At 48.9% G+C, this 24,461-nt stretch overlaps 1 protein-coding gene across 2 annotated transcripts in view; it reads right to left on the bottom strand.

Annotated features, from left to right (window-relative positions):
- nectin1b (nectin cell adhesion molecule 1b) overlaps nt 1–24,461 on the bottom strand; it is a 780,494-nt gene that overhangs the window by 73,284 nt on the left and 682,749 nt on the right. For both annotated transcript variants that reach the window (XM_059956948.1, XM_059956950.1), the window contains exon 6: nt 1,397–1,544. In XM_059956948.1, coding sequence (XP_059812931.1) covers nt 1,397–1,544 — 148 coding nt within the window. The remainder of the gene's footprint in view (nt 1–1,396; nt 1,545–24,461) is intronic.

The raw sequence follows: 24,461 nt of genomic DNA, 5'->3' as shown, positions 1-24,461 counted from the left end.
ATAATTTTATTGAATAAAGAGGCAGCTTCATATCTATAAGTACTTCTCTCCGGTGACTTTGATCACGCAACAACATACAGGACCGCATTCACTTAATGAATCACATTGATGTGTAACTCGATGAAATATCAAACTTACAAAGCAGTTAATAAAAAAACTTTCACCTGTGAAAATTCAGCTAAGTAAGAAGATAGGCAAAGGGACTCAGGGATATTTTAATAAGATTTTAACAGTTCTAATTTAATGTGCTAACTTCATCATAAAGAGCCTCTGGCATGAACTAATGAAGACTGCCTTTACTGAGTAAGTTGAAGCAACAGAGAAAGAGACATAAGTTGGGAGTGCTAGAGATTGAGACAGAGATATTTTAAAGGCAGATTGAGAAAGATGGATATATGAACTGATGGATTAAAAGATATAAGGAAATGGAGGTAAGGAAAGAAAGATTACAATTGAAAGAGATGGATATTTAAAGACAGAAAACTTGACAGGGAGATAGATAGGATAAATAACAGATATTAAAAGATAAAAAAGTGAGAGCTCATTAACTTTGTATACACTGAGCCTTTCAGAATCATAACATTTTTCATGTTGATATCAAGACCAAAGTAGGTTCTTCTGAGTGAGGGACCCCTTGATACCACTGGCACTACTCGACACTGCCAGTCCCTCTCACTCCCACTCCACCTCTGTCACTCTCTCCCTCTCTTTCTGTCTATGTGTTGAGGCAGCTGGTGTTGGTGTCCTAGGGAGACACATCAGGGAAACAAGTATATGGGCCCTCTAAGTCCATGCACACTGTTGGTCACCCATTTAAACTTATTTTACACATTTATCCTACGCTATTCCCATTTTGTTTATTCTCCCACTTCCTTATCAACTCATCCTGGATTTTCACTGGCACATAGAGACAATTCACGGTGGCCAGTTAACCTATCATCCTGCACGTCTTTGGGATGTGGGAGGAAACCGAGGTGGTCATGAGGAGAACATGAAAACTCTACACAGATGCCCCTCAGGCGCTGTGAGGTGGGGTGTCTCACCAAGAGTGCCAGTGTAGTGTATTTCAGAGTCAGAGAGTCATTGTGTATGGGACAGGTGGTGAGACATTTTACAGTGACATTTCAGGCTAAAATATTGCTTAGTGGACTTCCATTGCTGAATCTCCAATTTTTGTGAAATTACAATATAAGCAGAAACTAGTCGGTGTTCAATCCTACATCAGCAGTTAAGCATTTTGTCGTGATTCAGTGAGTACTTGGTCAGTTCTTAATCAGTACTCAATCCTTGGCTGTATTTGGTCAGTGCTCAGTTAGTACTCAGTTAATATCAAGCATGCAGTCAGTAGGTGGTCAGTACTTGGTCAGAAGTTGCTTGGATCTTGGCCAGTACTCACAGGTCATTGTCTGCGTCTGCTCGATTCTTATGCTGGCGTCGGTAAATAAAGAAGATTGTCACTATGGCGCTGATGATGATAACAGCAGCGATAATTCCACCCAGAATTCCTATTACACTTCCAGGGGCTCCCTGGGGTAGTGGCTTATCTGTAAACAGAGAGCAAACATAATTTTTTAAATTACTTTATTCTGAACTTCAATGAACAACTAGAAATTGAGATTTATAACTCCTTGAGGACCACTGTTAAGCAAGCGTGAGCAAAATAAATAGAAGAACTTGCTAAAACAGGTAATCTGAAATAGGAGATGCAGTAAATTCCTCGAGTTAAATGACCTCTGGGCTATTGATTACTCTCTGGAACTTTGGTTCCTCTTTGTAATGTTACTCTTTGGAACTTTGGTCTCCTAATTACCAATGGATAGTCTAGAGATGTCTGTAATTGTGCCTCTCTCTTACCATTTCTCCCTTTTATCTCCTCCTCTCCTTGTGTAGATACTTTGTTAGAATTTCAGACATGATGGTCGATCACTCCCTTGTGGCCGGGCAATGAATGACAGCCAGCCATTTGATTAAAGACATCAAAGCAAGAGCAATTCTTCGTGTTCATCACACGCACACACGCACACACGCACACACACACACACACACAAAACCAGTGAGGGTCACTAGATCTGGATCAAACACTGAAATCAAAGCTGTGTTCGTAGTTCAGTGACGCTGAGACCAATGACTAGTCAAGTTATTAATGGGTTGCATTGTAGTACAACAATTAGCACCATACCACAGCACCAGTGATCACTGATCGGGATTCAATTCGTGTCATTGTCTGTGAGGAGTTTGTACGTTCTCCCCTTGACCTCATGAGTTTCGTCAGGAGGCTCCTGTTTCCTGCCTCATTACAAACACGTACAGTTAGGGTTAGTAAGCTGTGGGCATCTACATTGGTGATGGAAGCTTGGCGACTCTTGTGGGCAGCCCCCAGCACAATCCTCAGACTGATGGTCGTTGACACAAAATGATGCATTTCACTGCATGTTTTGATGTATGTTTGACAAGTAAAGCTAATCTTTGTGTTCTCAAAGTTATCTTTATCTCTAACTATAGTCCCTACTCCCGTTGTCGGTTAATCCAGGTACTGGACCTCTTGGTCTCTCCAGCTTCATTTACTTGAGGACAATAGACAGTAGGTGCAGGAGTAGGCCATTCGGCCCTTCAAGCCAGCACTGCCATTCACTGTGATTATGGCTGATCATCCGCAATCAGTACCCCGTTCCTGCCTTCTCCCCGTATCTATTGACTCCGCTATCTTTAAGAGCTCTTTCTTGAAAGCATCCAGAGAATTGGCCTCCACTGCCTTCTGAGGCAGAGCATTCCACAGATCCACAACTCTCTGGGTGAAAAAGTTTTTCCTCAATTCTGTTCTAAATGGCCTACCCCTTATTCTTAAACTGTGGCCTCTGGTTCTGGTCTCCCCCATCAGCGGGAACATGTTTCCTGCCTCCAGTGCGTCCAATCCCTTAACAATCTTATATGTTTCAATCAGATCCCCTCTCATCCTTCTAAATTCCAGTGTATACAAGCACAGTCGCTCCAATCTTTCAACATATGACAGTCCGACCATTCCGGGAATTAACCTCGTGAACCTATGCTGCACTCCCTCAATAGCAAGAATGTCCTTCCTCAAATTTGGAGACCAAAGCTGAGCACAATACTCCAGGTGTGGTCTCACCAGAGCCCTGTACAACTGCAGAAGGACCTCTTTGCTCCTATACCCAACTCCCCTTGTTATGAAGGCCAACATGCCATTAGCTTTCTTCACTGCCTGCTTACTTTCAGTGACTGATGTACAAGAACACCTAGATCTCCTTGTACTTCCCCTTTTCCTAACTTGACACCATTCAGATAGTAATCTGCCTTCCTGTTCTTGCCACAGGAGACCAAGGTGTGTGACCTAGCACAGTATGGGACAGTGATGTAGCTTATTGGCTTGTAATCCTGTTTCTAAATATATCTATATCTTTATATGTTGATTTTTTTCCCCTCTGTACCTATCTTAGCATGAACATCTGTGAACTGATAGATCTGTTCGGATATGTCCACAAGTCATCGTTTACCTTTATGTCGCTGTGTGTTATGGATTCACAGACAAAAAGGCAGAGGCTGAGTCTCATCCTTCAAGGAGTTCATTTTAGCCGAGCCCAGTGAGGGCACATGTCTACAGATGCCACTTTGGTTGGCTACTGTATTGACTTCCCAGTGGCATCTATCAATGATTATGATTGAGACACCAATGAAGACCTCAAAAGCATTGAAAAGCTGAGACCAAGTACAGTATAGAGATTCAACTTTATATACAGTGGCATGCAAAAGTTTGGGCACCCCTCTGTAGCTAAGCGAGTAAAAGATGACCTGATTTCCAAAAGGCATAAAGTTAAAGATGACACGTTTCTTTAATATTTTAAGCAAGATTACTTTTTCATTTCCATCTTTTACAGTTTCAAAATAACAAAAAAGGAAAAGGGCCTGAAGCAAAGGTTTGGCACCCTGCATGGTCAGTACTTAGTAACATCCCCTTTGGCAAGTATCACAGCTTGTAAACACTTTCTGTAGCCAGCTCAGAGACTTTCAATTCTTGTTTGGGGGATTTTCACCCATTCTTCCTTGCAAAAGGCTTCTAGTTCTGAGAGATTCTTGGGCTGTCTTGAATGCACTGCTTTTTTGAATCCACAGATTTTTGATGATGGTTGGGTTGGGGGACTGTGAGGGCCATGGCAAAACCTTCAGCTTGTGCCTCTTGAGGTAGTCCATTGTGGGTTTTGAGGTGTGTTTAGGATCATTATCCTGTTGTAGAAGCCATCCTCTTTTCATCTTCAGCTTTTTTACAGACGGTATGATGTTTGCTTCCAGAATTTGCTGGTATTTAATTGATTCATTCTTCCCTCTACCAGTGAAATGTTCCCTGTGCCACTGGCTGCAACACAAGCTCAAAGCATGATCGATCCACCCCCGTGCTTAACAGTTGGACAGGCATTCTTCTCATGAAATTCTGCACCCTTTTTTCTCCAAACATACCTTTGCTCATTGTGACCAAAAAATTCTATTTTAACTTCATCAGTCTACAGGACTTGTTTCCAAAATGCATCAGGCTTGTTTAGATGTTCCTTTGCAAACTTCTGACGCTGAATTTTGTGGTGTCAGAAGGGCTTTCTTCTGATGACTCTTCCATGAAGGTCATATTTGTGCAGGTGTCACTGCACAGTAGAACAGTGCACCACCACTCCAGAGTCTGCCAAATCTTCCTGAAGGTCTTTTGCAGTCAAACGGGGGTTTTGATTTGCCTTTCTAGCAATCCTACGAGCAGTTCTCTTGGAAGGTTTTCTTGGTTTTCCAGACCTCAACTTGACCTCCACTGTTCCTGTTAAATGCCATTTCTTAATTATATTACAAACTGAGGAAACTGCTACCTGAAAACGCTTTCTTATCTTCTTATAGCCTTCTCCTGCTTTGTGGGCATCATTTATTTTAATTTTCAGAGTGCTAGGCAGCTGCTTAGAGGAGCCCATGCCTGCTGATTGTTGGGACAAGGTTTGAAATTTGCATCACCTGGCCTTTCCTAACAATGACTATGAACAGGCCATAGCTCTAACAAGCTAATTAAGGCCTGAAAGTTTGGTAAAAGTTATCGGAGAGCTCAAATCTCTTGGGGTACCCAAACTTTTGCATGGTGCTCCTTTCCTTTTTTTCACTCTAAAATTGTACAAAACAAAAATAATACACTAATCTTGCTTAAAATGTTGAAAAGAATGTTTCATCTCTAACTTTATGACTTTTGGAGATCAGTTCATCTTCGACTCACTTAACTATTCACAGTAACAGAAATTTTGACCAGGGATGCCCAAACTTTTGCATGCCACTGTATACTACATAAATTATATTTGTTACTACATTCCCTTCTGCCTCAACCAATCCAAAATTACTTAACAAATTTCACTGGATATCTCTCCCCGTTAAGGCATCTAAATTCCATGAGGATTTTTGCTTTGCACTGTCTGATAGTCCACCACCGACATCTGATCCTTCATCAGCACCCATTCCCAGAACCGGAAGATGACTGAGAGCATCTGCCTTTCCATGGTACTTCCCAGTTTTGAGCGCAAAGGTATATCCATATGCTTTCAAGGTCAAAGACCATCTTTGAACTCCCAGGGAAGCTTTCTAAAGCTTGGCTTCATTTCATAGATTAGGAAAATCAAGGTTTGCTGATTTATGTAAATATACTTTTGGAACTGCTGCGCTCTGTACTTTCAGCACATGACAGCTAAACCTTCTCTAGTCAGCTGACAGTATGTGCTTGCTGCTTCTGTCAGTCTTCTGGACATAAACTCTACTGGCTTCTGAGAACCATTCTGCATCGAAGGGACAGCACAGCACCAACACCATATGGTGATGTATCACATGATAAGATTAACTCTCTGGTGACTGGTGCACCAGCACATCAACAGACCATGCTAAAAAAGCCCTTCTCGTCTGACTACCTCCCACTCCCTTCATTTTGTTTTGCTCGTCTCACTGTTGCCATCAGGAAGAAGGCACAGGAACCTTAAGACCCAACACCACCAGGTTCAGGAACAGTTATTACCCCTCAACCACCAGGCTCTTGAACCAAAAGCGGTAACTTCACACACTTGCCCCATCACTGCACTGTTACCACAACCTATGGACTCACTTTGAAGGCCCCCTCATCTCATTTTCTCGATATTTATTGTTTATTTATTTTTTCTTTTTGTATTTGTACAGTCTGTTGTCTTTTGCACATGGGTTGTTTGTCTTGTGTGTGGGTTTTCAATGATTCTATTCTGTTTCTTTGTAATTACTGTGAATGCCTGCAAGAAAATAAATCTCAGGGTAGTACATGGTGACATATATGTACTTTGTTAACAGATTTACTTTGAACTTTGAATAGACGGAGCTAAGTGCATTGCTAGAATTGGCAAGGACTTGATTATAATGTTCTAGCAGCCTGAGGTTTGACTTTCAGCTCGATTATGTCAATTGGAACAAGAGCACTGATAATGTTTAACTGGGTTTTGTGATCATGCATTATTTTGAGAACTGTACATTGTTCAATAAAGTACACTTCGTTCTCCTTACATTAAAACCCTGCCCTTGCTGGTCGACTCAAATCTTTCCCCAGCTTCAGCAGAGGTTCATTTTGTATGACTATTGTACCCGGGATATTGTCCACATGTACAGCAACAATGGGAATACTCTGCAACAACCCCTTCCATGGCTCTCTGATAACACTCTGGAGGGTAGTTACTTACAGTATATATGAACAAGCCCAAGTGTGTTGACAGTCCCGCCGTTGCCTGTAAGGAGCTTGTACGTTCTCCCGTGACCACGTAGGTTTTCCCTGGGGGCTCCGGTTTCCTCACTTAGTCCAAAGACGTGCCAGGAAGTAGCTTAATTTTTTCAATGAAGGTCCTCCATCTCTTAATGCCCATACTGTCGCACACAGATGTAGAAGGATTCTTCATTGTTGTTTCTGTAACAATTTTGTTTGTCCAGTCAGGGTTGTTAGCCCTGAGCTGAACCCTGAACCTGGAGGACCAGTGGACCACTCTTGGTCTGGCCTCTACCCTTTGACCTGTTCGGCATGGGTGACCCTACCAAGAGCCAAAGCATGAAGCGCTGACTCCAGCCAACATAGCTCTCCGGGTCATTGAGGCACACAAACCTCCAAACCCTACGACAAGGTTGTGGTCCTCTTGGAGGAGTAGGCTAAATGGTCATTGTAAATTGTCCTGTGATTAGGCTGGGGTTAAATTGGGGGTTGCTGGGTGACACTGCTCAAAGGGCTGGAAAGGCCAGTCTGTGCTGCATCTCAATAAATAAATAATTAAAATACTTCTGAAGTGAATCCCTTAATACGGCTGTGCATCTGCCGAACTGCTGCCATGCAGACTAAACTGTAACCACATTGTCTGCTCCAGGAAAAGGATACTGCTCCGGGGGTGAGACTTGATTAACAGTCAGCTTGTAATCTCCACAAATCATGCTTTAACACCAGCATAGTTGGTCCTGCCCATTTTGAGGATTTAACAGGTTCAATTATTTTCCCACAAAGAAGCCTGTCAATTTCTGCCTTTGATGTTGGATTCATTGCATAAGCTGCTAGCTTGAAGAATCCTGGTGGAACATCAGAAACAACATGAATCTTGGCTTGAATACCCCTCAATATGCCTATCTCCTCTTTGAAGGCCACTTTATGGCTCCTCAGCATGTTCTGTAATGTTCCAAGATTCAAGGTTGTTTCATATCATTTCCTGTACACAAATGTAATAGGAGAATTAAATAATTGTTATTCTGCATCCAATGCAGCACAATAAAGAATGCAATAAAAATAAAAAATCTATAAATATAAATACATATAGCCTATATCCATAAAGTGATGCTACTAGGCACAGGAGTGTCTGTACATAAGGTGCCTATTGATCAGTCTTACTCTTTGGGGAAAGTAACTGTTTTTGAGTCTGGTGGTCCTAGTCTGGATGCTACGTAACCTCCAGTGGGAGTGGGACAAAGAGTCCATGAGCACAGTGGGTAGGATCCTTCATGATACTGCTGGCCTTTTTCCCACACCTTTCTGTATCTACGTACGTCCTGCTGCTGGTGATGTACTGGACAATTTTGACTGCTCACTATGCCTTCCTGTCCTCTGCAGTTTCCATACTATACAGTGGTGCAGCATGTTAGGAAGCTCCCTATCGTGTGTCTGCAGAGGGACGTGAGTATAGATGTGCATAGTCCAGCTCTCTTCAGCCTCATCAGCATTGGTGAGCTTTGTTAATTGTGTAGTGTTCTGGGACCATACCTGTCAGTAGATTCTGCTGGAATGTTTCCCATATCCAGGTGAATGTCCTTCAGGCAGTCTCTTCCCAATAGGTTTGGCTTGCAGCAACTACATCTAGAATATTTTAACCTGTCTTTGGTATTTCAGTTGCACCAGCAATTCCACTGATTAAGTGCTTTCACCTGTAACACTTCCTTGTTCATCTGTGCCTTTTAAAAGTCTGGTATATCTTTTTCTAGCCACTCAGTTGGATATTCCACGTAACACAGCATTTGGTGTCACATCTCTTTAATTCATGACACTGATCAGCCGTTCTACTTTTGTTGAGTCATGGAATCGTTTGCTTTGAAGGAGGCTCTTTGGCCCACCGAATCTGCACTGACCACTTTCACCAATCTGAAGCTAATCCTTTTTCTATTCATCACATTCAGAATCAGGTTTAATATCACCTGCATATGTCGTAAAATTAATTGTCTTTGCAGCAGTACAATACAATCCATGATAATAGAGAAAAAACTGCGAATTCCAGTACGTGTATTATCTTGAGTCCGGGGAGCTCAGAATAAAGTGATTCTGCAGACTGCAACATTGAGCAGTGAGCTGTTGGCCTCCCCTCTCATTAGTGAGAGAGAGAGGTTGTGGGATGTGGAACTGTTGGGGTGAGCAGTGGTTTTCGATGGACTCTAGATGATAATTCCATTGGGGGCCTTGCTATTGCTTGCATGGGGGTGGGGGGGGCTGATGCTTTCTGCTGGAACAAGTGGGGGGAGGGTTGATGCTTTGCTGCTACTTATGCGTTGGAAGGGGAGGGGGTCTTTGGGGTTCTAATGTTTTTCTGTCATTCATTCATTAGGGTTTTGCTTCTGTTTCGTGGATCTCTGTGAAGAGTAAGAATTTCAGGTTGTATATTGTATACATTCTCTGATATTAAATGGACCCATGGAATCAGTGAACCACTTTATTGCACTACTTATTTACGTGCTGTATATATGTGCTGTAATTCACAGTTTTTCTCTAATATTATGGAACAACAAATTTCACAGCATATGCTAGTGATAGTAAACCTACTTCTGAATCCGATCTGCTGAGGGGAAACAAAAATACCCCAGGGAGATCTACAGAGTCACATAGAGAGCATGCAAGCCCCACGCAGAGAGAAATGGAGGTCATTGGAACTGCCAAGTTAGGACTGAACTGGGATCACTGGAACTGTGGTCAGGACTGAACTAGGGTCAATGGAAGTGTGAGATCAGGACTGAACCAGGGTCACTGGAAGTGTGAAGTCAGGACTGAACCAGGGTCACTGGAAGTGTGAAGTCAGGACTGAACCAGGGTCACTGGAAGTGTGGTCAGAACTGAACCAGGGTTACCGGAAGTGGCAGATCAGGACTGAACCAGTGTCACTGGAAGTGTGGTCAGGACTGAACCAGGGTCACTGAAACTGTGAGATCAGGACTGAAACAGGGTCAATGGAAGTGTGAAGTCAGGTCTGAAACAGGGTCACTGGAGGCGTGAGCTCAGGACTGAACCTGGGTCACTGGAAGTGTGAGATCAGGACTGAACCAGCGTCACTGGAAGTGTGAGATCAGGACCGAAAGGGGTCACTGGAAGTGTGAGATCAGGACAGAACTGGGATCACTGGAAGTGTGAGATCAGGACTGAACCAGGGTCACTGGAAGTGTGAGATCAGGACGGAACTGGGATCACTGGAAGTGTGAGATCAGGACTGAACTGGGATCACTGCCAGTGTGAGATCAGGACTGAAAGGGGTCACTGGAAGTGTGAGATCAGGACAGAACTGGGATCACTGGAAGTGTGAGATCAGGACTGAATCAGGGTCACTGAAACTGTGAGATCAGGACTGAAACAGGGTCAATGGAATGGTGAAGTCAGGTCTGAACCAGGGTCACTGGAGGTGTGAGATCAGGACTGAACCTGGGTCACTGGAAGTGTGAGATCAGGACTGAACTGGGATCACTGCCAGTGTGAGATCAGGACTGAAAGGGGTCACTGGAAGTGTGAGATCAGGACTGAACTGGGATCAGTGGAAGTGTGAGCTCAGGACTGAACTGGGATCACTGCCAGTGTGAGATCAGGACTGAAAGGGGTCACTGGAAGTGTGAGATCAGGACTGAACCAGGGTCACGGGAAGTGTGATCAGGACTGAACTGGGATCACTGGAAGTGTGAGCTCAGGACGGAACCAGGGTCACTGGAAGGGTGGTCAGGACTGAACCAGGGTCACTGGAACTGTGAGATCAGGAGTGAACCAGGGTCACTGGAAGTGTGAGATCAGGACCGAACCAGGGTCACTGGAAGTGTGAGCTCAGGACTGAACTGAGATCACTGGAATTGGGAGATCAGGACTGAACCAGGGTCACTGGAAGTGTGAAGTCAGGACTGAACCAGGGTCAATGGAAGTGTGAGATCAGGACTGAACTGGGATCACTGGAAGTGTGAGCTCAGGACTGAACCAGAGTCACTGGAAGTGTGGTCAGGACTGAACCAGGGTCACTGGAAGTGTGAGCTCAGGACTAAACCAGGGTCACTGGAAGTGTGAGATAAGGACTGAAACGGTATCACTGGAAGTGCGAGCTCAGGACTGAACCAGGGACACTGGAAGTGTGAGATAAGGACTGAACTGGGATCACTGGAAGTGTGATCTCAGGACGGAACCAGGGTCACTGGAAGTGTGGTCAGGACTGAACCAGGGTCACTGGAACTGTGAGATCAGGACTGAACCAGGGTCACTGGAAGTGGCAGATCAGGACCGAACCAGGGTCACTGGAAGTGTGAGCTCAGGACTGAACTGGGATCACTGCCAGTGTGAGATCAGGACTGAAAGGGGTCACTGGAAGTGTGAGATCAGGACTGAAAGGGGTCACTGGAAGTGTGAGATCAGGACTGAACTGGGATCAGTGGAAGTGTGAGCTCAGGACTGAGCTAGGGTAACTGGAAGTGTGAAGTCAGGACTGACCCAGGGTAACTGGAAGTGTGAAGTCAGGACTGACCCAGGGTCACTGGAAGTGTGAGATCAGGACTGAACTGGGATCAGTGGAAGAGTGAGCTCAGGACTGAACCAGGGTCACTGGAAGTGTGAGCTCAGGACTGAACCAGGGTCACTGGAAGTGTGAGCTCAGGACTGAACCAGGGTCACTGGAAGTGTGGTCAGGACTGAACCAGGGTTACCGGAAGTGTGAAGTCAGGACTGAACCAGGGTCAATGCAACTGTGAGATCAGGACTGAACTGGCATCTGTGGAAGTGTGAGCTCAGGAATGAACCAGCGTCATTGGAAGTGTGAGCTCAGGACTGAACCAGGGTCACTGGAAGTGTGAGCTCAGGACTGAACTGGGATCACTGCCAGTGTGAGATCAGGACTGAACTGGGATCAGTGGAAGTGTGAGCTCAGGACTGAGCCAGGGTAACTGGAAGTGTGAAGTCAGGACTGACCCAGGGTAACTGGAAGTGTGAAGTCAGGACTGACCCAGGGTCACTGGAAGTGTGAGATCAGGACTGAACTGGGATCAGTGGAAGAGTGAGCTCAGGACTGAACCAGGGTCACTGGAAGTGTGAGCTCAGGACTGAACCAGGGTCACTGGAAGTGTGAGCTCAGGACTGAACCAGGGTCACTGGAAGTGTGGTCAGGACTGAACCAGGGTTACCGGAAGTGTGAAGTCAGGACTGAACCAGGGTCAATGCAACTGTGAGATCAGGACTGAACTGGCATCTGTGGAAGTGTGAGCTCAGGAATGAACCAGCGTCATTGGAAGTGTGAGCTCAGGACTGAACCAGGGTCACTGGAAGTGTGGTCAGGACTGAACCAGGGTTACCGGAAGTGGCAGATCAGGACTGAACCAGTGTCACTGGAAGTGTGGTCAGGACTGAACCAGGGTCACTGAAACTGTGAGATCAGGACTGAAACAGGGTCAATGGAAGTGGGAAGTCAGGTCTGAAATAGGGTCACTGGAGGTGTGAGCTCAGGACTGAACCTGGGTCACTGGAAGTGTGAGCTCAGGACTGAGCCAGGGTAACTGGAAGTGTGAAGTCAGGACTGACCCAGGGTAACTGGAAGTGTGAAGTCAGGACTGACCCAGGGTCACTGGAAGTGTGAGATCAGGACTGAACTGGGATCAGTGGAAGAGTGAGCTCAGGACTGAACCAGGGTCACTGGAAGTGTGAGCTCAGGACTGAACCAGGGTCACTGGAAGTGTGAGCTCAGGACTGAACCAGGGTCACTGGAAGTGTGGTCAGGACTGAACCAGGGTTACCGGAAGTGTGAAGTCAGGACTGAACCAGGGTCAATGCAACTGTGAGATCAGGACTGAACTGGCATCTGTGGAAGTGTGAGCTCAGGAATTAACCAGCGTCATTGGAAGTGTGAGCTCAGGACTGAACCAGGGTCACTGAAACTGTGAGATCAGGACTGAAACAGGGTCAATGGAAGTGGGAAGTCAGGTCTGAAATAGGGTCACTGGAGGTGTGAGCTCAGGACTGAACCTGGGTCACTGGAAGTGTGAGATCAGGACTGAACCAGCGTCAGTGGAAGTGTGAGATCAGGACTGAACTGGGGTCACTGGAAGTCTGAGATCAGGACTGAACTGGGATCACTGCCAGTGTGAGATCAGGACTGAAAGGGGTCACTGGAAGTGTGAGATCAGGACTGAACCAGCGTCACTGGAAGTGTGGTCAGGACTGAACCAGGGTCAATGAAACTGTGAGATCAGGACTGAAACAGGGTCAATGGAATTGTGAAGTCAGGTCTGAACCAGGGTCACTGGAGGTGTGAGCTCAGGACTGAACCTGGGTCACTGGAAGTGTGAGATCAGGACTGAACCAGCGTCACTGGAAGTGTGGTCAGGACTGAACCAGGGTCACTGAAACTGTGAGATCAGGACTGAAACAGGGTCAATGGAAGTGTGAAGTCAGGACTGAACCAGGGTCACTGGAGGTGTGAGCTCAGGACTGAACCTGGGTCACTGGAAGTGTGAGATCTGGACTGAACCAGCGTCACTGGAAGTGTCAGATCAGAACTGAAATGGGATCACTGCCAGTGTGATATCAGGACTGAAACGGGATCACTGGAAGTGTGAGCTCAGGACTGAACCAGGGTCAATGAAACAGTGAGATCAGGACTGAACCAGGGTCACTGAAACTGTGAGATCAGGACTGAAACAGGGTCAATGGAATTGTGAAGTCAGGTCTGAACCAGGGTCACTGGAGGTGTGAGCTCAGGACTGAACCTGGGTCACTGGAAGTGTGAGATCAGGACTGAACCAGCGTCACTGGAAGTGTGGTCAGGACTGAACCAGGGTCACTGAAACTGTGAGATCAGGACTGAAACAGGGTCAATGGAAGTGTGAAGTCAGGTCTGAACCAGGGTCACTGGAAGTGTGAGATCAGGACTGAAACAGGGTCAATGGAATTGTGAAGTCAGGTCTGAACCAGAGTCACTGGAGGTGTGAGCTCAGGACTGAACCTGGGTCACTGGAAGTGTGAGATCAGGACTGAACCAGCGTCAGTGGAAGTGTGAGATCAGGACTGAACCAGCGTCAGTGGAAGTGTGAGATCAGGACTGTACTGGGATCACTGCCAGTGTGAGATCAGGACTGAAAGGGGTCACTGGAAGTGTGAGATCAGGACTGAACCAGCGTCACTGGAAGTGTGGTCAGGACTGAACCAGGGTCAATGAAACTGTGAGATCAGGACTGAACCAGGGTCACTGAAACTGTGAGATCAGGACTGAAACAGGGTCAATGGAATTGTGAAGTCAGGTCTGAACCAGGGTCACTGGAGGTGTGAGCTCAGGACTGAACCTGGGTCACTGGAAGTGTGAGATCAGGACTGAACCAGCGTCACTGGAAGTGTGGTCAGGACTGAACCAGGGTCACTGAAACTGTGAGATCAGGACTGAAACAGGGTCAATGGAAGTGTGAAGTCAGGTCTGAACCAGGGTCACTGGAAGTGTGAGCTCAGGACTGAACCAGGGTCACTGGAAGTATGGTCAGGACAGAACCAGGGTCAATGGAATTGTGAAGTCAGGTCTGAACCAGGGTCACTGGAGGTGTGAGCTCAGGACTGAACCTGGGTCACTGGAAGTGTGAGATCAGGACTGAACCAGCGTCACTGAAACTGTGAGATCAGGACTGAAACAGGGTCAATGGAAGTGTGAAGTCAGGTCTGAACCAGGGTCACTGGAAGTGTGAGCTCAGGACTGAACCAGGGTCACTGGAAGTATGGTCAGGACAGAACCAGGGTCACTGGAAGTGTGGTCAGGACTGAACCAGAGTTACCGGAAGTGTGAAGTCAGGACTGAACCAGGGTCAATGCAACTGTGAGATCAGGACTGAACTGGCATCTGTGGAAGTGTGAGATCAGGACTGAACTGGGATCACTGGAAGTGTGAGATCAGGACTGAACTGGGATCACTGCCAGTGTGAGATCAGGACTGAAAGGGGTCACTGGAAGTGTGAGATCAGGACTGAACCAGCGTCACTGGAAGTGTGGTCAGGACTGAACCAGGGTCAATGAAACTGTGAGATCAGGACTGAACCAGGGTCACTGAAACTGTGAGATCAGGACTGAAACAGGGTCAATGGAATTGTGAAGTCAGGTCTGAACCAGGGTCACTGGAGGTGTGAGCTCAGGACTGAACCTGGGTCACTGGAAGTGTGAGATCAGGACTGAAACGGGATCACTGGAAGTGTGAGCTCAGGACTGAACCAGGGTCTCTGGAAGTATGGTCAGGACAGAACCAGGGTCACTGGAAGTATGGTCAGGACAGAACAAGGGTCACTGGAAGTGTGAAGTCAGGACTGAACCAGGGCCACTGGAAGTGTGGTCAGGACTGAACCAGGGTTACCGGAAGTGTGAAGTCAGGACTGAACCAGGGTCACTGGAGGTGAAAGCTCAGTACTGAACCAGGGTCAGTGGAAGAGTGAGATCAGGACTGAACCAGGGTCAATGCAACTGTGAGATCAGGACCGAACCAGGGTCACGGGAAGTGTGATCAGGACTGAACTGGGATCACTGGAAGTGTGAGCTCAGGACGGAACCAGGGTCACTGGAAGGGTGGTCAGGACTGAACCAGGGTCACTGGAACTGTGAGATCAGGAGTGAACCAGGGTCACTGGAAGTGTGAGATCAGGACCGAACCAGGGTCACTGGAAGTGTGAGCTCAGGACTGAACTGAGATCACTGGAATTGGGAGATCAGGACTGAACCAGGGTCACTGGAAGTGTGAAGTCAGGACTGAACCAGGGTCAATGGAAGTGTGAGATCAGGACTGAACTGGGATCACTGGAAGTGTGAGCTCAGGACTGAACCAGAGTCACTGGAAGTGTGGTCAGGACTGAACCAGGGTCACTGGAAGTGTGAGCTCAGGACTAAACCAGGGTCACTGGAAGTGTGAGATGAGGACTGAAACGGGATCACTGGAAGTGTGAGCTCAGGACTGAACCAGGGTCTCTGGAAGTATGGTCAGGACAGAACCAGGGTCACTGGAAGTATGGTCAGGACAGAACAAGGGTCACTGGAAGTGTGAAGTCAGGACTGAACCAGGGTCACTGGAAGTGTGAGCTCAGGACTGAACCAGGGTCACTGGAAGTGTGGTCAGGACTGAACCAGGGTTACCGGAAGTGTAAAGTCAGGACTGAACCAGGGTCAATGCAACTGTGAGATCAGGACTGAACTGGCATCTGTGGAAGTGTGAGCTCAGGAATGAACCAGGGTCATTGCAAGTGTGTGCTCAGGACTGAACCAGGGTCACTGGAAGTGTGGTCAGGACTGAACCAGGGTTACCGGAAGTGGCAGATCAGGACTGAACCAGTGTCACTGGAAGTGTGGTCAGGACTGAACCAGGGTCACTGAAACTGTGAGATCAGGACTGAAACAGGGTCAATGGAAGTGGGAAGTCAGGTCTGAAATAGGGTCACTGGAGGTGTGAGCTCAGGACTGAACCTGGGTCACTGGAAGTGTGAGATCAGGACTGAACCAGCGTCAGTGGAAGTGTGAGATCAGGACTGAACTGGGGTCACTGGAAGTGTGATCTCAGGACGGAACCAGGGTCACTGGAAGTGTGGTCAGGACTGAACCAGGGTCACTGGAACTGTGAGATCAGGACTGAACCAGGGTCACTGGAAGTGGCAGATCAGGACCGAACCAGGGTCACTGGAAGTGTGAGCTCAGGACTGAACTGGGATCACTGCCAGTGTGAGATCAGGACTGAAAGGGGTCACTGGAAGTGTGAGATCAGGACTGAAAGGGGTCACTGGAAGTGTGAGATCAGGACTGAACTGGGATCAGTGGAAGTGTGAGCTCAGGACTGAGCCAGGGTAACTGGAAGTGTGAAGTCAGGATTGACCCAGGGTAACTGGAAGTGTGAAGTCAGGACTGACCCAGGGTCACTGGAAGTGTGAGATCAGGACTGAACTGGGATCAGTGGAAGAGTGAGCTCAGGACTGAACCAGGGTCAATGCAACTGTGAGCTCAGGACTGAACCAGGGTCATTGGAAGTGTGAGCTCAGGACTGAACCAGGGTCACTGGAAGTGTGGTCAGGACTGAACCAGGGTTACCGGAAGTGTGAAGTCAGGACTGAACCAGGGTCAATGCAACTGTGAGATCAGGACTGAACTGGCATCTGTGGAAGTGTGAGCTCAGGAATGAACCAGCGTCATTGGAAGTGTGAGCTCAGGACTGAACCAGGGTCACTGGAAGTGTGAGCTCAGGACTGAACTGGGATCACTGCCAGTGTGAGATCAGGACTGAAAGGGGTCACTGGAAGTGTGAGATCAGGACTGAAAGGGGTCACTGGAAGTGTGAGATTAGGACTGAACTGGGATCAGTGGAAGTGTGAGCTCAGGACTGAGCCAGGGTAACTGGAAGTGTGAAGTCAGGACTGACCCAGGGTAACTGGAAGTGTGAAGTCAGGACTGACCCAGGGTCACTGGAAGTGTGAGATCAGGACTGAACTGGGATCAGTGGAAGAGTGAGCTCAGGACTGAACCAGGGTCACTGGAAGTGTGAGCTCAGGACTGAACCAGTGTCACTGGAAGTGTGGTCAGGACTGAACCAGGGTTACCGGAAGTGTGAAGTCAGGACTGAACCAGGGTCAATGCAACTGTGAGATCAGGACTGAACTGGCATCTGTGGAAGTGTGAGCTCAGGACTGAACCAGGGTCACTGGAAGTGTGGTCAGGACTGAACCAGGGTTACCGGAAGTGGCAGATCAGGACTGAACCAGTGTCACTGGAAGTGTGGTCAGGACTGAACCAGGGTCACTGAAACTGTGAGATCAGGACTGAAACAGGGTCAATGGAATTGTGAAGTCAGGTCTGAACCAGGGTCACTGGAGGTGTGAGCTCAGGACTGAACCTGGGTCACTGGAAGTGTGAGATCAGGACTGAAACGGGATCACTGGAAGTGTGAGCTCAGGACTGAACCAGGGTCTCTGGAAGTATGGTCAGGACAGAACCAGGGTCACTGGAAGTATGGTCAGGACAGAACAAGGGTCACTGGAAGTGTGAAGTCAGGACTGAACCAGGGCCACTGGAAGTGTGGTCAGGACTGAACCAGGGTTACCGGAAGTGTGAAGTCAGGACTGAACCAGGGTCACTGGAGGTGAAAGCTCAGTACTGAACCAGGGTCAGTGGAAGAGTGAGATCAGGACTGAACCAGGGTCAATGCAACTGTGAGATCAGGACCGAACCAGGGTCACGGGAATGTGATCAGGACTGAACTGGGATCACTGGAAGTGTGAGCTCAGGACGGAACCAGGGTCACTGGAAGGGTGGTCAGGACTGAACCAGGGTCACTGGAACTGTGAGATCAGGAGTGAACCAGGGTCACTGGAAGTGTGAGATCAGGACCGAACCAGGGTCACTGGAAGTGTGAGCTCAGGACTGAATTGAGATCACTGGAATTGGGAGATTAGGACTGAACCAGGGTCACTGGAAGTGTGAAGTCAGGACTGAACCAGGGTCAATGGAAGTGTGAGATCAGGACTGAACTGGGATCACTGGAAGTGTGAGCTCAGGACTGAACCAGAGTCACTGGAAGTGTGGTCAGGACTGAACCAGGGTCACTGGAAGTGTGAGCTCAGGACTAAACCAGGGTCACTGGAAGTGTGAGATGAGGACTGAAACGGGATCACTGGAAGTGTGAGCTCAGGACTGAACCAGGGTCTCTGGAAGTATGGTCAGGACAGAACCAGGGTCACTGGAAGTATGGTCAGGACAGAACAAGGGTCACTGGAAGTGTGAAGTCAGGACTGAACCAGGGTCACTGGAAGTGTGAGCTCAGGACTGAACCAGGGTCATTGCAAGTGTGTGCTCAGGACTGAACCAGGGTCACTGGAAGTGTGGTCAGGACTGAACCAGGGTTACCGGAAGTGGCAGATCAGGACTGAACCAGTGTCACTGGAACTGTGGTCAGGACTGAACCAGGGTCACTGAAACTGTGAGATCAGGACTGAAACGGGGTCAATGGAAGTGGGAAGTCAGGTCTGAAATAGGGTCACTGGAGGTGTGAGCTCAGGACTGAACCTGGGTCACTGGAAGTGTGAGATCAGGACTGAACCAGCGTCAGTGGAAGTGTGAGATCAGGACTGAACTGGGGTCACTGGAAGTGTGATCTCAGGACGGAACCAGGGTCACTGGAAGTGTGGTCAGGACTGAACCAGGGTCACTGGAACTGTGAGATCAGGACTGAACCAGGGTCACTGGAAGTGGCAGATCAGGACCGAACCAGGGTCACTGGAAGTGTGAGCTCAGGACTGAACTGGGATCACTGCCAGTGTGAGATCAGGACTGAAAGGGGTCACTGGAAGTGTGAGATCAGGACTGAAAGGGGTCACTGGAAGTGTGAGATCAGGACTGATCTGGGATCAGTGGAAGTGTGAGCTCAGGACTGAGCCAGGGTAACTGGAAGTGTGAAGTCAGGATTGACCCAGGGTAACTGGAAGTGTGAGATCAGGACTGAACTGGGATCAGTGGAAGAGTGAGCTCAGGACTGAACCAGGGTCAATGCAACTGTGAGCTCAGGACTGAACCAGGGTCACTGGAAGTGTGAGCTCAGGACTGAACCAGGGTCACTGGAAGTGTGGTCAGGACTGAACCAGGGTTACCGGAAGTGTGAAGTCAGGACTGAACCAGGGTCACTGGAGGTGAAAGCTCAGTACTGAACCAGGGTCAGTGGAAGAGTGAGATCAGGACTGAACCAGGGTCAATGCAACTGTGAGATCAGGACCGAACCAGGGTCACGGGAAGTGTGATCAGGACTGAACTGGGATCACTGGAAGTGTGAGCTCAGGACGGAACCAGGGTCACTGGAAGGGTGGTCAGGACTGAACCAGGGTCACTGGAACTGTGAGATCAGGAGTGAACCAGGGTCACTGGAAGTGTGAGATCAGGACCGAACCAGGGTCACTGGAAGTGTGAGCTCAGGACTGAACTGAGATCACTGGAATTGGGAGATCAGGACTGAACCAGGGTCACTGGAAGTGTGAAGTCAGGACTGAACCAGGGTCAATGGAAGTGTGAGATCAGGACTGAACTGGGATCACTGGAAGTGTGAGCTCAGGACTGAACCAGAGTCACTGGAAGTGTGGTCAGGACTGAACCAGGGTCACTGGAAGTGTGAGCTCAGGACTGAACCAGGGTCTCTGGAAGTATGGTCAGGACAGAACCAGGGTCACTGGAAGTATGGTCAGGACAGAACAAGGGTCACTGGAAGTGTGAAGTCAGGACTGAACCAGGGTCACTGGAAGTGTGAGCTCAGGACTGAACCAGGGTCACTGGAAGTGTGGTCAGGACTGAACCAGGGTTACCGGAAGTGTAAAGTCAGGACTGAACCAGGGTCAATGCAACTGTGAGATCAGGACTGAACTGGCATCTGTGGAAGTGTGAGCTCAGGAATGAACCAGGGTCATTGCAAGTGTGTGCTCAGGACTGAACCAGGGTCACTGGAAGTGTGGTCAGGACTGAACCAGGGTTACCGGAAGTGGCAGATCAGGACTGAACCAGTGTCACTGGAAGTGTGGTCAGGACTGAACCAGGGTCACTGAAACTGTGAGATCAGGACTGAAACAGGGTCAATGGAAGTGGGAAGTCAGGTCTGAAATAGGGTCACTGGAGGTGTGAGCTCAGGACTGAACCTGGGTCACTGGAAGTGTGAGATCAGGACTGAACCAGCGTCAGTGGAAGTGTGAGATCAGGACTGAACTGGGGTCACTGGAAGTGTGATCTCAGGACGGAACCAGGGTCACTGGAAGTGTGGTCAGGACTGAACCAGGGTCACTGGAACTGTGAGATCAGGACTGAACCAGGGTCACTGGAAGTGGCAGATCAGGACCGAACCAGGGTCACTGGAAGTGTGAGCTCAGGACTGAACTGGGATCACTGCCAGTGTGAGATCAGGACTGAAAGGGGTCACTGGAAGTGTGAGATCAGGACTGAAAGGGGTCACTGGAAGTGTGAGATCAGGACTGAACTGGGATCAGTGGAAGTGTGAGCTCAGGACTGAGCCAGGGTAACTGGAAGTGTGAAGTCAGGATTGACCCAGGGTAACTGGAAGTGTGAAGTCAGGACTGACCCAGGGTCACTGGAAGTGTGAGATCAGGACTGAACTGGGATCAGTGGAAGAGTGAGCTCAGGACTGAACCAGGGTCAATGCAACTGTGAGCTCAGGACTGAACCAGGGTCACTGGAAGTGTGAGCTCAGGACTGAACCAGGGTCACTGGAAGTGTGGTCAGGACTGAACCAGGGTTACCGGAAGTGTGAAGTCAGGACTGAACCAGGGTCAATGCAACTGTGAGATCAGGACTGAACTGGCATCTGTGGAAGTGTGAGCTCAGGAATGAACCAGCGTCATTGGAAGTGTGAGCTCAGGACTGAACCAGGGTCACTGGAAGTGTGAGCTCAGGACTGAACTGGGATCACTGCCAGTGTGAGATCAGGACTGAAAGGGGTCACTGGAAGTGTGAGATCAGGACTGAAAGGGGTCACTGGAAGTGTGAGATTAGGACTGAACTGGGATCAGTGGAAGTGTGAGCTCAGGACTGAGCCAGGGTAACTGGAAGTGTGAAGTCAGGACTGACCCAGGGTAACTGGAAGTGTGAAGTCAGGACTGACCCAGGGTCACTGGAAGTGTGAGATCAGGACTGAACTGGGATCAGTGGAAGAGTGAGCTCAGGACTGAACCAGGGTCACTGGAAGTGTGAGCTCAGGACTGAACCAGGGTCACTGGAAGTGTGGTCAGGACTGAACCAGGGTTACCGGAAGTGTGAAGTCAGGACTGAACCAGGGTCAATGCAACTGTGAGATCAGGACTGAACTGGCATCTGTGGAAGTGTGAGCTCAGGACTGAACCAGGGTCACTGGAAGTGTGGTCAGGACTGAACCAGGGTTACCGGAAGTGGCAGATCAGGACTGAACCAGTGTCACTGGAAGTGTGGTCAGGACTGAACCAGGGTCACTGAAACTGTGAGATCAGGACTGAAACAGGGTCAATGGAATTGTGAAGTCAGGTCTGAACCAGGGTCACTGGAGGTGTGAGCTCAGGACTGATCTGGGATCAGTGGAAGTGTGAGCTCAGGACTGAGCCAGGGTAACTGGAAGTGTGAAGTCAGGATTGACCCAGGGTAACTGGAAGTGTGAGATCAGGACTGAACTGGGATCAGTGGAAGAGTGAGCTCAGGACTGAACCAGGGTCAATGCAACTGTGAGCTCAGGACTGAACCAGGGTCACTGGAAGTGTGAGCTCAGGACTGAACCAGGGTCACTGGAAGTGTGGTCAGGACTGAACCAGGGTTACCGGAAGTGTGAAGTCAGGACTGAACCAGGGTCACTGGAGGTGAAAGCTCAGTACTGAACCAGGGTCAGTGGAAGAGTGAGATCAGGACTGAACCAGGGTCAATGCAACTGTGAGATCAGGACCGAACCAGGGTCACGGGAAGTGTGATCAGGACTGAACTGGGATCACTGGAAGTGTGAGCTCAGGACGGAACCAGGGTCACTGGAAGGGTGGTCAGGACTGAACCAGGGTCACTGGAACTGTGAGATCAGGAGTGAACCAGGGTCACTGGAAGTGTGAGATCAGGACCGAACCAGGGTCACTGGAAGTGTGAGCTCAGGACTGAACTGAGATCACTGGAATTGGGAGATCAGGACTGAACCAGGGTCACTGGAAGTGTGAAGTCAGGACTGAACCAGGGTCAATGGAAGTGTGAGATCAGGACTGAACTGGGATCACTGGAAGTGTGAGCTCAGGACTGAACCAGAGTCACTGGAAGTGTGGTCAGGACTGAACCAGGGTCACTGGAAGTGTGAGCTCAGGACTGAACCAGGGTCTCTGGAAGTATGGTCAGGACAGAACCAGGGTCACTGGAAGTATGGTCAGGACAGAACAAGGGTCACTGGAAGTGTGAAGTCAGGTCTGAACCAGGGTCACTGGAAGTGTGAGCTCAGGACTGAACCAGGGTCACTGGAAGTGTGGTCAGGACTGAACCAGGGTTACCGGAAGTGTAAAGTCAGGACTGAACCAGGGTCAATGCAACTGTGAGATCAGGACTGAACTGGCATCTGTGGAAGTGTGAGCTCAGGAATGAACCAGGGTCATTGCAAGTGTGTGCTCAGGACTGAACCAGGGTCACTGGAAGTGTGGTCAGGACTGAACCAGGGTTACCGGAAGTGGCAGATCAGGACTGAACCAGTGTCACTGGAAGTGTGGTCAGGACTGAACCAGGGTCACTGAAACTGTGAGATCAGGACTGAAACAGGGTCAATGGAAGTGGGAAGTCAGGTCTGAAATAGGGTCACTGGAGGTGTGAGCTCAGGACTGAACCTGGGTCACTGGAAGTGTGAGATCAGGACTGAACCAGCGTCAGTGGAAGTGTGAGATCAGGACTGAACTGGGGTCACTGGAAGTGTGATCTCAGGACGGAACCAGGGTCACTGGAAGTGTGGTCAGGACTGAACCAGGGTCACTGGAACTGTGAGATCAGGACTGAACCAGGGTCACTGGAAGTGGCAGATCAGGACCGAACCAGGGTCACTGGAAGTGTGAGCTCAGGACTGAACTGGGATCACTGCCAGTGTGAGATCAGGACTGAAAGGGGTCACTGGAAGTGTGAGATCAGGACTGAAAGGGGTCACTGGAAGTGTGAGATCAGGACTGAACTGGGATCAGTGGAAGTGTGAGCTCAGGACTGAGCCAGGGTAACTGGAAGTGTGAAGTCAGGATTGACCCAGGGTAACTGGAAGTGTGAAGTCAGGACTGACCCAGGGTCACTGGAAGTGTGAGATCAGGACTGAACTGGGATCAGTGGAAGAGTGAGCTCAGGACTGAACCAGGGTCAATGCAACTGTGAGCTCAGGACTGAACCAGGGTCACTGGAAGTGTGAGCTCAGGACTGAACCAGGGTCACTGGAAGTGTGGTCAGGACTGAACCAGGGTTACCGGAAGTGTGAAGTCAGGACTGAACCAGGGTCAATGCAACTGTGAGATCAGGACTGAACTGGCATCTGTGGAAGTGTGAGCTCAGGAATGAACCAGCGTCATTGGAAGTGTGAGCTCAGGACTGAACCAGGGTCACTGGAAGTGTGAGCTCAGGACTGAACTGGGATCACTGCCAGTGTGAGATCAGGACTGAAAGGGGTCACTGGAAGTGTGAGATCAGGACTGAAAGGGGTCACTGGAAGTGTGAGATTAGGACTGAACTGGGATCAGTGGAAGTGTGAGCTCAGGACTGAGCCAGGGTAACTGGAAGTGTGAAGTCAGGACTGACCCAGGGTAACTGGAAGTGTGAAGTCAGGACTGACCCAGGGTCACTGGAAGTGTGAGATCAGGACTGAACTGGGATCAGTGGAAGAGTGAGCTCAGGACTGAACCAGGGTCACTGGAAGTGTGAGCTCAGGACTGAACCAGGGTCACTGGAAGTGTGAGCTCAGGACTGAACCAGGGTCACTGGAAGTGTGGTCAGGACTGAACCAGGGTTACCGGAAGTGTGAAGTCAGGACTGAACCAGGGTCACTGGAGGTGAAAGCTCAGTACTGAACCAGGGTCAGTGGAAGTGTGAGATCAGGACTGAACCAGCGTCACTGAAACTGTGAGATCAGGACTGAAACAGGGTCAATGGAAGTGTGAAGTCAGGTCTGAACCAGGGTCACTGGAGGTGTGAGCTCAGGACTGAACCTGGGTCACTGGAAGTGTGGTCA

This window comes from Hypanus sabinus, chromosome X2 (assembly GCF_030144855.1).
Source record: "Hypanus sabinus isolate sHypSab1 chromosome X2, sHypSab1.hap1, whole genome shotgun sequence".
NCBI lineage: Eukaryota > Metazoa > Chordata > Chondrichthyes > Myliobatiformes > Dasyatidae > Hypanus > Hypanus sabinus.
This window is presented reverse-complemented; position numbering and strand designations above follow the sequence as displayed.